The sequence below is a fragment of the Tachyglossus aculeatus genome, chromosome 7 (assembly GCF_015852505.1).
Source record: "Tachyglossus aculeatus isolate mTacAcu1 chromosome 7, mTacAcu1.pri, whole genome shotgun sequence".
NCBI lineage: Eukaryota > Metazoa > Chordata > Mammalia > Monotremata > Tachyglossidae > Tachyglossus > Tachyglossus aculeatus.
Window position 1 is genome coordinate 39,788,558 of NC_052072.1, and position 17,434 is coordinate 39,805,991.

A 17,434-nucleotide genomic window follows, 5' to 3' on the forward strand; every position below is an offset into this window, starting at 1 on the left:
TGAGGAGTGGGGAAACATTTCTTGATAGATTTTGTAGAAAAATGATCCAGGCAGCAGAGCGAAATATGAATTGGAATGGAGAGAGGCAGGAGGCAGGGAGGTCAGAAAGGAGAGAGATGATGGGAGATAAAGAGTTTTGCTATGGACATAGGCCAAGAGAGGGGTCTGAGCCAAGGGAGAATGACAGCGAGCAAAGAGGTCAACAGAACATAGTGAAAGTTGGGGAGAGAGTGCCAAAGATCCGGAAAGAAACAAAGCCAAGGGATGGAAAGACACAGGCACAAGAAAGAACTTTTGGCTCCTATTCTCCTTGCTACTCATCCCTTCATGTGACAGGGGTGTCTAACCAATCACCATTCATTTTGTCACTCCTCACTTTTCCTTTCCCCCATTCCACCCAAGGAATTGCATCTCTTTCATTGAGAAGTTTCCTTTATAATAATAATAATGATTGCATTTGTTAAGCGCTTACTATGTGCAGAGCACTGTTCTAAGCGCCGGGGGGGATACAAGGTCATAAGGTTGTCCCACGTAGGGCTCACATTCTTCATCCCCATTTTACAGATGAGGGAACTGAGGCTCAGATAAGTGAAGTGACTTGCCCAAGATCACACAGCAGACATGTGGAGGATCCGGGATTCGAACCCATGACTCCAAAGCGCGGGCTCTTTCCACTGAGCCACGCTGCTTCTTCTTCTTTATTGTCACCTCCCTTAAGCTGAAACATCGAGTCATCCTTTAATATATATGAAAATTTGTTTTCCAGTTCAGTCATTCTTTCATTAGTTTTTTGGTCAGGTATTTTGATCTGGCTAAGAAACTAAAGAGTGTGAAATAGATACATCACTTAAGTCAATATGCTGTGACAAGGAAATTTGCCTCCCTCTTTTGTTAGTCTAATAAGGAAGGTGTGCTCTGGGAGATCTTAAAAGGACTGGAGAGCAATGATGAAAGCTATTTACGGTTCTAAATTCAAATTAATCCCGGTAGCTCACAACTATTTTCCACAGAAACACTTGGGAGAAGATCCTGAAAGGGAAAAGCAAAACTTTAGATGGAGGAAAATGGCAAGAAGAACCACTGGACATTTCTCAACAAAGGAGAAGGTGATGAATTGGTAAGTTTTGGCCCTATTTATATTTTCTTTTGGCAAATGTTCATTGTTGTATGGAACAGTTAAATCTCCAGAAGATTCTGTAAAGGTGATAGTTCTAAAGTTTGTACTTAAAAGGGATAATTCACAAGTCTGTGGGGGTTTAACCTGAGCTCAATTACTAAGGGGACCAATATTGTAGACGCTTTAACAAGGGGGAAATGTTGCTTTCCCTTTGTCTCTGCACTCATTAACGGCACTATGAAGCATCAACTCAGAGATAATAGGGTATCTTAAATATATAACAATGCTTTAACTTTTATATATTGTGTGTTTCTCTGATTGTTAATCATTTTGTAATGCCTCTGGAGGGGGAGGAGCAACGTATTTGAAAAATAGCCTACTCAGTGCATTAATAATGTGTTTGTTTTTTTCTGTCCTTGTTTGAGAATGCTAAGCCCGTGGCAGACGGAGCTTTTAAAATCGAAGGTAATAACAGAAGAGTGTCTGTCTGGCATTTCCAGGTGCATTGGACAGCACACGCGAAGCAGTAACCTCCTTATAAACATTTTCTATTCCTCCACAAATCCTTAGTTCGGGTAGTCATAAGAAAAGGTAGTCAGTGGTGAGTCGTACCGGGCGCTGATGGCATTCTGTGGAAGCAGGCACCAAAGCAACATGAGAAGCAGCGTGGCCTTGTGGAGAGAGCAAGGGCCTGGGATTCAGAAGGACCTGGGTTCTAATCCCAGCTCTGCCACTAGTTTGCTGTGTGACCCTGGGCAAGTCACTTCACTTCTTTGTGCCTCAGTTCCCTCAACTGTAAAATGAGGATTAAGACCGTGAGCCCCATGTGGGACAGGGACTGTGCCTAACCCTATTTGCTTGTATCCACCCCAACACTTAGTACACTACCTGGCACATAGGAAGCGATTATCAAATATCAAAATTATCATTATTATTACTGTTATTAAAGACTGGGGAGACAACCTAGGTGGTGAGGCCAGTCGACCAAGAGGGAGAGAGGAATGGAACTAGTGCCAAACTCTGGAGGGGAGCAGCGTTCGGCTCAAAGCAGAGCCTTAAGCTTATCTTGGAAGAGCTAAGGTTGGAGTGACAGAGAGGGCTGGAGTCCTGAGCCCACCTTGGATGAACTAAGGTTGGAATGAGAGAGCGGGGTGAGGGATAGCACTAGGGTTAAAGTGTAATATCAAGTCTTCAGGTAAACATTCTTACCCAGCACATTTTCTCTTCTCAGAAAACTTAAACAAATTCTGACAGCAAGCTAGAAGAAATAAAATCTTTTGCCTCAGGCTTTCAATCGTGAACGTTTTACAATCACCCAAACAGTAAACAACATGGCATAAACTGGCATAGAGAAATCCTAACATATAAGAGGAAAGGCACGGACCAGGTGTTTCTTCCCTTCAACAGATAAAAAATAATCTACAGCATAGATAAGATGGCATGGCATAAATTTGCCAGACACCTAGTCCAGAAGGAACAGTATTTTCTTTCAGGATATCTTACACGTTGTCTCTGAAAACAGCAGATGGAATGAGTGTTAGAAGGAGCTCCTTCCTTGTATAGTCCTAGCTTGTATTTGTCAGAGTCCAGCATGGCTTAATAGATACAGCACGGTCTTGGGAGTCATAAGATTGTCACTTCACTTCTCTGTGCCTCAGTTACCCATCTGTAAACTGGGGATTGAGACTGTGAGCCCCATGTGGGACAGGGACCGGGGCCAACCTAATTTGCTGGTATTCACCCACCCCAGAATTTAGTACAGTGCCTGGCATAGAGTAAGCGATTAGCAAATACAATTATTAGTCACACAAAACACGAATATCCACTGTGAAAGTTTTGTTAACCTGTACACCCTCCTGGAGAAAATAAGGCGGTGGACCTAAAAAAATCACTACCTTGGAGAGAAATTTTTGTGTCTTTCAAAGAGCCATCTAGTTAGCAATCTGTGACAATACTTGAACCTCTCCCCCTCCTACCTCACCTCCCTTCTCTCCTTCTACAACCATCCCGCACCTCCTCTCCTCTGCCGCTAACATCATCACCGTGCCTCGTTCTCGCCTGCCCTGCCATCGACACCCGACCCACATCCTTCCCCTGGCCTGGAATGCCCTCCCTCCACACATCCACCAAACTAGCTCTTTTCCTTCCTTCAAAGCCCTACTGAGAGCTCACCTCCTCCAGGAGGGCTTCCCAGACTGAGCCCCCTTTTCCCTCTCCTCCTCCTCCCAATCCCCCCTTTCCTACCTCATTCTCCCAGACTGAGCCCTCAGTCTGGGAATATATATTTGTACAGATTTATTACTCTATTTATTTTACTTGTACATATTTACTATTCTATTTTGTTAATGATGTGCATATAGCTATAATTCTATTTATTCTGACAATTCTGACACCTGTCTACATGTTTTTGTTGTCTGTCTCCCCCTTCTAGACTGTGAGCCCCTTGTTGGGTAGGGACTGTCTCTATATGTTACTGACTTATACTTCTTAAGTGTTCAGTATAGTGTTCTGCACACAGTAAGTGCTCAATAAATACGATTGAATGAATAAATGAACACCATCCATCCATCTTATTTAGTGCTGATCTACTGAGCACTTGGGAGAGTACGATACAACAGAATTAACAGACACGTTCCCTTCCCATAATAAGTTTACGGTCTAGAGGGAGCTAGAAATCAAGAGTCAATGACTCCTGTCTCTGGGATAAGAGACCTATGGCTCTGCAGCCAACAAACCAGAAGGTGGAGAGGGCTACCTTTTTATTTGGAGGAATAAAAATTATACTGGTGCCCACAAGCTACCTCAGGCATTTATCAGTTCTGACCATATCTTGTTTCATTTTCCCTATTCAGCAGCAAGGGGATTGAATCACCTGTTCCCTATTGCCTTTCCACAGGTGCTATGAGGATCAATTAGATCATGTTTGAAAGTGGCCCGAGTTTCTCATATTTAGGTACCTCAGACCATTGTTAAGAAGAACTTAACACCATAGTTTAAGACCTCTTTATAATTTCTGAAGATGTTTCAACAAGCAAGCAATGATTCAGGGATCTCACACCAATTTCTGAAGTTCAGGAATCTGCATAAGTGATTCATCTAGTTTTTTCTTTCCACTTTGTGCTCAAGATCAAGTACTTCGGTGGTACGAATTCAAAGAGAGAAAATTGGACCTAAAGGAATCAGTTGTGTGTGAGGCAACACTGGAAGGCAACTAAGAGAACCAATGATTTCTAAGTGTCAGGCTAATCAAAATTAGATAATTATGTGGTTTTGTTAAGTGCTTGCTATATGCCAAGCACTGTATTAAGTTTTGGGGTAGATGCAAGATCATTAGGTCAGACAGTTCCTGTGACACAAAGGGTTCACAGTCTATTTGTGTTGGGGAGAGAATTTGCATTTAACTCCCATTTTACAGGAGAAGAAACTGAGGTTCAGAGATGTTAAGTGACTTGTTCAAGGTTACTCAGTAGGCAAATGGCAAAGTCGACGACATTAGAACTCGGGTTCTCTAACTTCCAGGACAGTATTCTTTCTACTAGGAAACACTGCTTCTCAATAGAAACATATCCCTTTCTTCCAAGAAACAAACAAAATCATTAGCAATCTAATATTCATTCCAAGTTGCAACTGTTTGACAGTCATTTTCTTGATATTCTCTGCACTATCTTCTGTGCTAGTTATTAACATGAATTGTCTTGGGAGAAGACTCTTGAAACGTGAATTCACAGTTTCTATTCACCCCTGAGCCCCACAGCACTCATATATGTACCTGTAATTTATTTATTTTAATGTTTGTCTCCCTCTCTAGGGTGTAAGCTTATTGTGGGCATGGAATGTGTCTGTTTATTGTTGTCTTGTACTCTTCTAAGCGCTTAATACAGTGCTCTGCATACAATAAGCACTCAACAAATACAATTGATTGATTGACTGATTGATTAGCAATGGTCAAGTTGTAATAAAAGTGGGTTGGGGCTTAAATGATAACTTAACCTTACCTTTAAAATCTGTAAGGACATTGAATATCTGGCATTATTATCATTACTATCAAGGGCAATAACACTGAAGTATACACAATCATAACAATATACTTATCTATTTATAAGATCAGCCCACTAGTATAATACTGTATCTAAGATCTTTAATCTAAACTAAATATTTCAATTTTACTTTCATAACTGAAATGACAAACCCTGAGTTCGGGGGCAACGAATGGCCAAACCCAGAGGTTACAAGGCTATGAACTAACAATCCCAAAGGTGAAAGAGCTATATACTGCCAAACCCAGAGGTGACACGACTATGAACAGTCAGTCCCAGAGATGTCAGGGCTTTGAACTGCCAACCCCAGAGATGACAAGGCTGTGAAATGCCAAACCAGAGGTGACAGGACTAAGAACTGCCAAATTTAGAGGTGACACGATTATGAAGTGTCAAACCCAGAAGTGACAGAGCTATGATCTGCCAAATCCAGAAGTGACAGAGCTATGAACTTTATTGGAGATTTATCTCCAAGGTGATAGGGCTATGGACTGCCAAACTGAGAGTTGACAGGGTTATGAACTGCCAAATCCAGAGGTGACAGGACTGGGAACTGTCGAATCCAGAGGTGACAGGGCTATGAATTGTCAATTCCAGAAGTGACAGGGTTTTAATAATAAATAATAATGATGGTATTTGTTAAACGCTTATTACGTGTCGAGCACTGTTCTAAAGCACTGAGGTAGGTACAAGGTCATCAGGTTATCCCCCGTGGGCCTCACCTCATTTTAATCCCTTAATCCTCAATCTTAATCCTCATTTTACAGATGAGGTAACTGAGGTCCAGAGACGTTAAGTGGCTTGCCCCAGGTCACACAGCAGATAAGTGGCAGAGCCGGAAATAGAACCCACGATCTCTGGCTCCCAAGCCCATGGTCTTACCACTAAGCCACGATGCTTCTCAGAGGCACAGAGAAGCTAAGTGGTTTGCCCAAGGTCACACAGCGGACGAATGGTGGAGCCAGGGTTAGGACCCATGTCCTCTGATTCCCAAGCCAGGGCTCTTGCCACTGGGCCACACTGCTTCTCAAGGCCTTGAACTGCCAGAACTATGACAGAACTATGAACTGTCAATCCCAGAGGTGGCAGAGCTATGACCTGCCCAAACTCAGAGGTTACAGGGATATGACCTGTCAATCACAGGGATGACAGAGGTTTGAACTGTCAGACCCAGAGGTAGTGGGGTTATCATTCATTCATTCAATCGTATTTATTGAGCAGTTACTGTGTGCAGAGCACTGTACTAAGCACTTTGGAAGTACAAGTCAGCAAAATGTAGAGACGGTCCCTACCCAACAATGGGCTCACAGTCTATACGGGTTATCAGGTTTTGTACAGATTTATTACCCTATTTATTTTACTTGTACATAGTTACTATTCTATTTATTTTATTTTGTTAATCTGTTTTGTTTTGTTGTCTGTCTCCCCCTTCCAGACTGTGAGCCTGCTGTTGGGTAGGGACCGTCTGTATATGTTGCCAACTTGTACTTCCCAAGCGCTCAGTACAGTGCTCCGCACACAGTAAGCGCTCAATAAATACGATTGAATGAATCAATGGCCATTTCCAGAGGGCAGTGTCCCACTAAATTCTGGAACATACTAAGCCCAGAATCTAATACATGAGCAGTAGATGACTTCCCTGGGGTCTGAAAGTGAATGAGTTTTGGAGCTGGGGCTAGAATCTGTTTTCTTGAATGTTCACTGTTTAGTTTATTTTGCTCTTTTTTAATGACACAATCAAGATCTTTTGTGTTGGTTAATCTCAAAGAGTCCAAGCAAAGAAATGCTCCCAGTGACCAGCCAACCGCCCTCCCGCCTCCCAGGAATTTTAACACATCTTTGTTACTGTAGAATCAGAAAAGCTTATTAAAATGCATAGGGCAAAAGTAAATACTAGGCTCATGCTTTGGAGCTCATACTGATAAAGAGGATAGAGCCGTTTTTTGTCATTGCTTTTTTTTTTTTTTACCCGCGGGAGAAAGCTCTGTGAGAAAACCTTTTATATACCAATATTTTTTAAACTTTGGTTTCTATTTAACTTAAAGATAAAGGACTTTATTTCAAGTCAAGGTAACATAAGCTGCTTTATCCCCATACAGATGACTTCATATAGCAAATGCCATCAACGGCATACTAAATGGGTGACCTCTTAAAAAAACAGCTGTTGATTTTGGAGTTGAGTGATAGATACATTTATTTTATTTTCAGTATTCTCCTCTCAGACTATACTTCCCAAGCGCTTAGTACAGTGTTCTACACACAGTAAACGCTCAATAAATATGATTGAATGAATGAATGAATGAATTATGTCCCTGAATTAAAGATAAGGTCTAGTAGAAAATACCTTGTGCCCTTAGTAAATTAACCTAAATTTCTATGACAATTTCATTTTTCCAAATCATTTTAACACCAATAATCTCATTTAATTCTCACAACATCCCTGAAAGTGAGGGAGGCATGGATATCACATTCCCCATTTTACAGATGAAGAAACTGAGGACTAAAGATGTTGAATGGTTTTCTTGAGATCACACAGTTAATCTGGCCGGAGACTAAAACCCACATCTCCTGATGCTCAAGTTCAATTTCTTCCTATTTTTTAAAATATCTTCAGGTAACCGTTAAAAGCAATTAACTGAGCCTCTAAGAACTCACAAGAAGGAGGCAGATGAAGTTGAAAGACCTAACAGAGTTAGTGCATGGGCAGAAAATATGACAATAGGATTCTAAAACCCCTTGCCATTTCTTATTATCAGGAGTTTCATTCCACTTTGAATGAAGAGATTAAATTAATCAAATAATTCCCAAGAATAAAACTTCTTATACTGTTAATTTTTGTTTAAATGGGTGGGGCAGATAATGATACTTTTATGATTAACTCTGAAAGTGGACTTTAAGGACACAACTTTAGGTTCACATCAGGTATAGTCAAATGCAATGCAACAGTGTTGTTTAAATAGTAGTAAAGCCAAAACTGTTTTTAGGTTTTATCAACATCTGCTTCTCTTTGCTTTGGTCCTTAGAAGAAAACCCTCCCTCATCAATTTTGCATCTCTCCACTATTTCCCTCTTTATTGCTACTTCAACACTTTCCCCTCACCTAAACACCTGAATACTCACTCCTTCTCCAGGAGGAGTTAACTACATGGCATAGTGGATAAAACCATGGGCCTGAGAGTCGGAAGGTTATGGGTTCTAAAACCGGTTCTGCCACTTATCTGCTGCGTGACCTTGGGCAAGTCACCTGACTTCGCTGTGCCTCAGCAACCTCATCTTTAAAACGAGGATTAAGACTGTGAACCCTCTGCACGACAGGGATTATGTCCAAACCAATTTGCTTGCATCCACCCCAGTGCTTATTACAGTGCCTGGAAAATAGTAAGCGCTTAACAAATACCATAATTATTGATATTATTACATAGATTTATATGCCACGTCTTCCTTCTACCTATAATTTTTCTTAGCATCTGTCTTCCCCACAGAATTGAGAGATTGTGTCTACTCTCCCAAGTGCTTAGTACAGGGCTTCGCACAGAGTAAACACTCAATAAATACTATTGATTGACTGGTAGTCTTATGGGACAGAAATATTTCCACTGCTCATTTCTCTCCAGTTCATTTTTAACATATACAGTTTATCTTCCTTTACTGTATACCTTTACTCTGCATTATAGAGAGACATAGAGGAATTAGGGAACGTTCTTCAGACAAGTTATGTCTGTCTGGGTAGAATACAAGGCCTTGAGGGTAGAAATAGTTGTGTGCATGTGTGCAGTGCCATTTAGGGTGTACCATAATGGAACTTTTCCTTAATGTAGTATTTTCACGGAGGCAATCTCTGCATTATAATCAATTAAAATCTATTAAAACTATTGAATATCTTCCACATATAAAGCATTGTTCTAAGTGCTTAGGAGCACACAGTAAGCACTCAATAAATCCAATTGAATGAAAGTACAATAGATACCTGCCTTCATAGACCATTATTTAGTGAAAACTGACTTCAAAATGATCATCCATGTTTCTCTGATTCATTTCCATACTGACATTTAAGGAACAACCCATTGGAACAACTCTTCCCACTCCTTAGCTGACCAATTCCCCCCAGGCAAAAGCCAGAATTGCCATCGGTCATCATGCAGACATTTTTTTTCCCCCATACACCCTCTTCCCAACCTCTCCCTTCATTGCTCCCTGAAGGAGAAACTCAAATGCTACCTCCTTCCTCCCCTTTCCTTCTCTTCTCCTCATAGTATGTCTTCTCAGGTCATCCCAGTTTCGCAGTTCTTCCTGTTCAGTCTTAGAGTTCAGGTGACACTTCCTAGCATTTTCCTAGATTGGCCCCCTAAACCCATTGTCACTGTTCTAATTTTCTCAAGCACTCTGAGCTGGTTACTGCCTCCACCTTGCTTTGTAAAATTTCCGGACTGACCCTGGCTTGCATGTTTTTGCTCTAGAATTTGCTTTTTTGTGCTTATAAATCCCCAGAATTTCTCAGGACAGCCAAATCCAGACAGTGTCCACTTTCTGTTCAAACCTGTGATGCGGGTGAATTTGTTAGTGTATCCCAATATAACAGTCAATCTGTAGAAAGTACAGACTGACACGATTGAAATAATCTAATGACTAGAGCAACAGAAATTAGTACCATTATAAAAAATATTTAATTAGGCAAATGTCATCATTTAATTAGAATATGGATTCAAAAGACCCCATATGCATCCACCATATTTAGGCTTTCTTAGTCAAGCAACCAAACTCTCATCTGAAGCTACAAATTCCTGTGAAAAATGATACATTATATTTGGCAGAAAGGAATGTTACAATAATAAATATGTAAATGCGCTTAAGTGAAAGTACTGTTCCCAACATTTTTTTTCTCACTGAACAATGAGTCTCAGATAATCTAAGTTTATATACTTTGTCAAAATGCCAATTATTCTTTTTCTTTTCCTTATTCCAGTGAGAGGATCTCCGAATATTACCAATTCCCAATAATTGTTCTTGAGTGATTTACCTTAAATATTAGGAGCCAATTTTTTTAACTTATTCATTAGGGTATTTTTTAAGTGCTTACAAATGTGTCAAGCACTATTCTACGCTGTCTCTATTAACTTAGATACGAGCTAATCAGGTTGGACAGTCCTCATGGGGCTCACAGTTCAAGTAGGATGAAGAACAGGCACTGAATCCTCATTTTTCAGTTGAGGGAACTTGTCCGTGGTCACACGGCAGACAACTGCCAGAGCCGGGATTAGAACCCACATCCTCGGACTCCCAGGACTGTGCTCTTTTCACAAAGCAGCACTGCGTCTTGCAAATGAGCAAGAATCTCACCATTACACTTCATATTCCCTTCCTGTGGTGACCTGGGATTAGAACCCAGGTCCTTCAGACTCCCAGGAGGATGCTCTATCCATTAGGCCATGCTACCAGAGGGAGGACATGGCTGCGGGACCGGCAGTGAGGTAGAAAAGACTGATGTGCAATGAGTAGATTGGTGTTAGAGCAGCCAAGTGAGCATGGTGGATGGTAAGCAACCCAATCCCTCTCCCTGTTCTCTTTAAGAGCCCGGGCTTGGGAGTCAAAGGACACGGGTTCTAATCCTAGCTCTGTCACTTGTCTGCTGTGTGACCTTGGGCAAGTCACTTAACTTCTCTGTGCCTCAGTTACCTCATCTGTAAACTGGAAATTAAGACTATGAGCCCCATGTGGAGAAGCAGCGTGGCTCGGTGGAAAGAGCACGGGCTTTGGAGTCAGTGGTCAGGGGTTCGAATCCCGGCTCTGCCGGTTGTCAGCTGTGTGACTTTGGGCTAGTCACTTAACTTCTCTGTGCCTCAGTTACCTCATCTGTAAAATGGGGATTGACTGTGAGCCCCCCGTGGGACAACCTGAGCGTCTTGTAACCTCCCTAGTGCTTAGAACAGTGCTTTGCATGTAGTAAGCACTTAATAAATGCCATCATTATTATTATTATTATTATTATTACGTAGGACAACCCGATTACCTTGTATCTATCCCAGGGCTTAGAACAGTGCTCATCATATAGTAAGTGCTGGTTCCATGGTATAATGCTTAGCACTCTGAACTCTGAATTCAGCGATCCGAATTCAAATCTCCGTGGAACCTGGCTTTTTTTCAAGCGCTTAGTACAGTGCTCTGCACACAGTAAATGCTCAATAAATATGATTGAGTGAATGAATTGAATGAACAAATACCATATTTTCCCCCCTCTTCTCCCTTTTGAGTCTCTGTTTCTCTGTCCCTTTCCATTTATCTTCCTCTGCTTCTATGAACCCTCTACCTTCTTGTTAGGTCAAGGTGCCAAGGATCCAAAGGTGATAGTATCAGTCTTTCTGACTGTGTAACTAGGCAGTCTGAAAGAGGAATCAAGGAATTATTAATCCCATCTAATAGCCATGCAAAAACCCACCACCCACCAATATTTTCCATGTGTTAAATGTAATTTTTTTAGCTAAAATATTTAGGAGTTTTGGTAATAAGCACCATATAAATAACTCAGAATGTGACTCAATATATCAGTTATCATTGGTATATTTAAAAAGATAGCATTTTCAAGACAGGCAGAAAGAAAGGGCAACATTACATTCGATATTAAATTATCTTCCATTCTGAGTGACACAGTCCAGCTAATCCCAAAGAGGGATAATTTATTTAAGCTCTGTACTTTTTCAGGAATTTTGAACTATTTTTTCTATTTGCGATTAACTCAGTAACCTGGATTATATAGTAAAGTGCAGTGCATTGCACATAGTAAGTGCTTAACAAATGCCATCATTATTAAATATAAGCAGTGGGAGCTCAATAAATAGTTGTTTAAAGCGTTTGTGCAGTATCACCCTAAAAATGTACATGGTTGCATTAAAATTATAATATTCTACTCCAGTGCCCACGTGGCTCAGTGGAAAGAGTCCGGACTTTGGCAGCGTGGCTCAGTGGAAAGAGTCCGGACTTTGGAGTCAGAGGTCATGGGTTCAAATCCCGGCTCTGCCACATCAGCTGTGTGACTTTGGGCAAGGCACTTCACTTCTTGGGGCCTCAGTTACCTCATCTGTAAATGGGGATTAAGTCTGTGAGCCCCACGTGGGACAACTCGATTACCTTGTATCTACCCCAGCACTTAGAACAGTGCTTTGCACATAGTAAGCACTTAATAAATGCCAGCATTATTATTATTATTATATCCTTCAAATATGAGTCATTCAATAGTGCAAACATTTCCAAAGCACTCATATTTACCAATAAGCAGCACAGGATAAAAGGCCTCTCTGTACCAGTGAGAAGAATCTGCAGCTGAATTTAGTGACTGAAAGTACATCTGGCAGTATCAGCTGTGATTCCTATGAGCTGCACTTGTTTGCAACTCAGTTTCGGTAGCTTGACAATGCATTGATTCCAAATGGAAAGTTCTCTCGCTAATTAGAAAATGGCCAGAAGAGAGCAAAGAGCACAGATTGGAAAAGTTCATCCCCTCTTTCATGTTGCTGAGGGGTAGAGGTTCAGCACTAACCACAGAGACCACAGGGATCTGGAAGTTTTAATAGTAGGATTGATCTATCAATTAATCAATGGCATTTGTTGAGTGCTTACTGTGTACAGAGTTCTTTATTATTATTAATAGTAATAATAATAATGGTATTTTTTAAGTACTTGCTATGTGCCAGGCACCGTTCTAAGTGCTGGGATGGATACAAGCAAATCGGGGTGGATACAGTTCCCTGTCCCATGTTGGGCTCACAATCTCAATCCCCATTTTACTGATGAGGTAACTGAGGACCAGAAAAGTGAAGTGACTTTCCCAAAGTCACACAGAAGACAAGTGGCAGAGCTGGAATTAGCATCCATGACCTTCTGACTCCCAAGCTTGTGCTGTATCCTCGACGCCATGCTGCTTCTCCATAATAAACTTGGGAGAATACAATATAATAGAGTTGGCAGACATGATTGAGCTGGTACAGAGCCATAAAGTGAATTGCGAGGAATTTATGTTTGATGTGGAGGGACACAGGAGTCGAGCTGAAAGGAGAGGAGAGATGTGTGACAAGTATTATTTAAGAAATCGACCTGTGAAGCAGCATGTTGTTTTGACTGGAGATGGTAGAGGCTAGAGACAGGGAGACTAGTGAGAAGGATGATCCAAGACTCCTACCATGATACGTTCAGCACTTGTACCAGAGCAGTAGCTTCTTGAGGGGAGAGGAAGGATTAGATATGGGGAGATTTTGTGAGGGAAGAACTGGCAGAATTTGGCAGTAGATTGAATGTGAGTTGAATTAGAATGAAAGGTTGAAAATGACACTGAAGCTGTGGGCTTTTGGGAGAGGGAATGAGGAAGTATCATTGATTGAGAAGAGAAAGTTAGGAGGAGTAGGTTTAGCGAGGAAAGATGAGATAATAATAATAATGATGGTATTTGTTAAGTGCTTACAATGTGCAAAGCACTGTTCTAAGTGCTGGGAGGGATATAAGGAGATCAGGTTGTCCCACTTGGGGCTCACAGTCTTAATTCCCATTTTACAGATGAGGTAACAGGCCCAGAGAAGTTAAGTGACTTGCCCAAAGTTACTCAGCTGACAAGCAGTGGAGCCAGAATTAGAACCCATGACCTCTGACTCCCAAGCCCAGGCTCTTTCCACTGAGCCACGCTGCTTCTCTAAGAGATGAGATGTTTTAGACATAATGAGTTTGAGGCTCTAATATGACAGCTAAGTGGAGATATTGTGGAGGCAAGAGGAAATATAGGATTTCAGATCAGATGAGAAGTCAGGGCTAGAGAGATAGATTTGGGAGTTGTCCACATAGAGTTCATAGCAGAAGCTATGTGAGTGGATAGTTCACAAACAGCAGAATAGAATGAGAAGAGTAGGAGACCCATAAGAGAGCTTTGCAGGATGGCCACAGTAAGAGGACAAGAGGTAGAGGAGGAGCCAGTAAACCAAACTGAAAAGGCATGGTCAGAGAGGTAACTAACTAGGTTAGTATGATGCCACTGAAACTAAGGCTTGATAATGATTTAGGAGATGAGAGTGATCCATTGTGTCAAAAGCAGCTGAGTGGTCAAGGAGAATCAAGACAAAGAATAGCCCTATGGACTTGACTATAAGGAGATCATAGCAGTCATTTAGAGAATTCACTCTTGGTAGCAAAATCGGGGCAAGAAGAAGTGATGGAGGGGAAATAAAGGCAATGGGTGTAGAGGTTCTGTTCAAATATTTTGGAAAGTAATGTGAGCAGAGAGATGGGACAATAGCTGGAGGTGACCTTGGAGTGGGGAAAAGGTTCTTTAATATGAGTGAGACGAACATGTTTGAAGGCAGAGGAAAATGGCCAGAAGAGTGAGAGACTGAAAATGGCATAGAGGCAGGGGAGGGGAGGAGATTAGAAAGTATTGATTTTAGGAGGTGGATAGGGCTAGAATAAGAATGTAGATAAAGGGCATTGGTTTAGAAAGCTGGAAGGTGACCCTTCTTGAGAGAGAGCTGAGAAGTGTTGGAAAAAGGAGGCAGCAGCAGTAGAAGGTTGGTGGTGGGGAGACAGTGGGAAGTTGGCTCCTTGTGGCTTCGATTTTATCAACAAAGTAGTTGGCAAGATCATCAGGGTTAGGAACAGGCAGTGGAAGGATTGGCATCTTTAACACAGAGTTGAAGATTTGGAAAAGCTGCTGGTAATCTTCAAGGGATGGTTGGGACAGAGAGAAAAACGTAGCCCAGATGATCGTCACCACATTCTTGGGACCGTATTGCCACTGCTACACAGATATACCCCTACCTAGGGTGGGTGGGAGGTGCAGAAGTGGGTCTGAAGAGATTTCCCATAGGTGGAAAGGAGAAAGAGAGAGCATGAAAAACATGGCAGAATGAGTTCTGATCATCTCTTTTGTTAATAATAATGAATATACTAAAAGATGTGGCATTCAAAATCTGAACATTGAGTTAAACTCCAAAATAAATAAACCCTTCTTGTCCCATTTTCAGATGCCTTCAGCATCCAGGGAACTTTACACCCATGGGAAAAAAACTTGAAATTCTAACCTTCATTCTACATTTATAATTTCTTCTAATTTGTGCCTTAGTTTACATTCAATTTGGATTATACGCCATTAGGCTTTACAGATCAAGGGGAAATTTGAGCTGGGCCAGGGTAAAGAAATTTTCCCTGAAGAAAGCACCTTTAGTGTTGGTTACTTCGCTCATGTTTAGCAGTTGTTGGGAAAACTCTGGCAAGTATTTTTACTTGGAGCTCAAGTTGCAACTTCTGTTGCTCTCCCTTGTGTATAGCTCCCTGTACCAGTAGAATAATATGAAACTTTCAAGGAGAATTAGAGTTGCTCAGTGAAAAGAGCATAGGCCCGGGAGTCAGAGGACCCGGGTTCTAATCCTGATCTGTCGCTCAGCAGTTGTTTGACCTCATACAAGTCACTTAACTTCAATGGGCCTCATTTTCCTCATCTGTAAAATAGGGATTCATGTTCTAATTCCACATGGGGCAGGGTCTGTGCCTGATCTGATTATCTTGTACCTACCCTTACACATTAGTATAATGCTTGACATATAATAAGCATGTAAATACCGCAGTTATTATTGTGAAAAGCAACATGTTGTTGCAAAGGCCTGGGAATCGGAAGGTCATGGGTTCTAATCCTGGCTCTGCCACTTGTCTGCTGCTTGAACTTGGGCAAGTCACTTCACTTCTCTGTGACTCAGTTCCCTCATCTGTAAAGTGGGGATTGAGATTGAGAGACCCAAATGGGACAGGGGTCTGTGTCCAACTTGATTTCCTTATATCCACCCTAGTACTTAGACAGTGACCGGTATATAGTAAATGCTTAACAAATACCATCATTATCATTATTATTATTATGTTAATTAGATATGCTGACAGCTATTAACTCCTAGTAAGCTAAATCCCAGATTCCTCTCCTAACAGATTTGCTTCCACGGTTAACTCGTGTTTTGGGGAATCAATTCATTTTTAAATATATGTGTATTTTATATATATATATACACATTTATGACAATACACATATTGTTTGCTCCATAGGAGGTATTTGGTTATCAAACACAATGCTTCCGGAAAGCCCTATGCATGGCTGGATCCATCTTGTCCTGTGGGATTCTTCTCCTGGCTCTATATTGGAGACCGGAATGGAATGTTTGGGCACAATGCATTCCATGTCCACTGCAAGAAGCAGACACTGTATTGCTTAGGACAACGGTGGGTTTTCCCCTTTAACTTTCTATTACAATGCTGCGAATGTGCTCCCACTACGATCATTTTGGGGGGCATATAAGCAGAAATACTACAAAGCATTGTAGAGATTCTTCCATGTTTGAGCTTTACTGAGATAAGCCATCAGCATTTCTCTTTCACCAAATTCAGTCAATCAGTCATACTGAGTGCTTACTGTGTGCAGAGAACTGTACTGAGTGCTTGAGAGAGTACAGTATAACAGTTGCTAGGCATTCCCAGCCCACAGTGAGTTAACATTTTCATAGGTTTATAAAGCCAAATGAGACAAAGGGTGAAAGATGATTAGGGTAAGAATTTTCCAGGGTGAGAAGGACAGTTCTAAGCTGGTATTTTCGGAACGATTCCATTCTAGAAGCACTTATTCATTCATTCATTCAATTGTATTTATTGAGCACTTACTGTGTGCAGAGCACTGTACTAAGCGCTTGGGAAGTACAAGTTGGCAACATATAGAGACGGTCCCTACTCAACAGTAGTGGGCTCACAGTCTAGAAGGGGGAGACAGAGAACAAAACAAAACATATTAACAAAATTGGTGTTAAGCCCTGACTCCATTTCAGGGGTGTCAATTCCTTACTGAAGGATTTATTTGAATGTTTCCACTGTGAATTTAAAATAAGGTGGTCAGTTTCTTTGAAGCTCATGAGGGAGAAAGGGGAACAAAAAAAGAAAAGGGAGAGGTAAAAAGAAAGGGAGGAGTTAGGCAAGGACTGAGTGTGGTTGGGCGGACAGAGAGAAGTTAAAAGGAGAGTTGGAAATAAGGAGAAAATAGAGAGTGGCTGCCAATCACCATCATATCCCATGCCCCCATCAACTGAGTCAATCAGTGACTGAAGTGCTGTTGTCTGCCCTGACCATTAGAAAAAGGTGGGCTTTTTTAAAAATAATAGTATTTGTTAAGTGCTTACTATGTGTCAAAACACTGTTCTGAGCACGAGGGTAGGTAAAAATTAATTAGGTCCCACATGGGGCTCACAGGCTAAGCAGGAGAGAGAACAGGTATTTAATC

The 17,434-nt window shown here is 41.3% G+C and overlaps 1 protein-coding gene across 1 annotated transcript in view; it reads left to right on the forward strand.

Moving 5' to 3' along the window:
- Positions 1-1,054: 1,054 nt before the first annotated feature.
- The window catches only part of ATP13A5 (ATPase 13A5), a 97,623-nt gene continuing 81,243 nt past the window's right edge, over positions 1,055-17,434 (forward strand). The window contains exons 1-2 of the mRNA XM_038748787.1: positions 1,055-1,117; positions 16,216-16,389. Of these exons, the coding sequence (XP_038604715.1) occupies positions 1,055-1,117; positions 16,216-16,389 (237 nt within the window). The remainder of the gene's footprint in view (positions 1,118-16,215; positions 16,390-17,434) is intronic.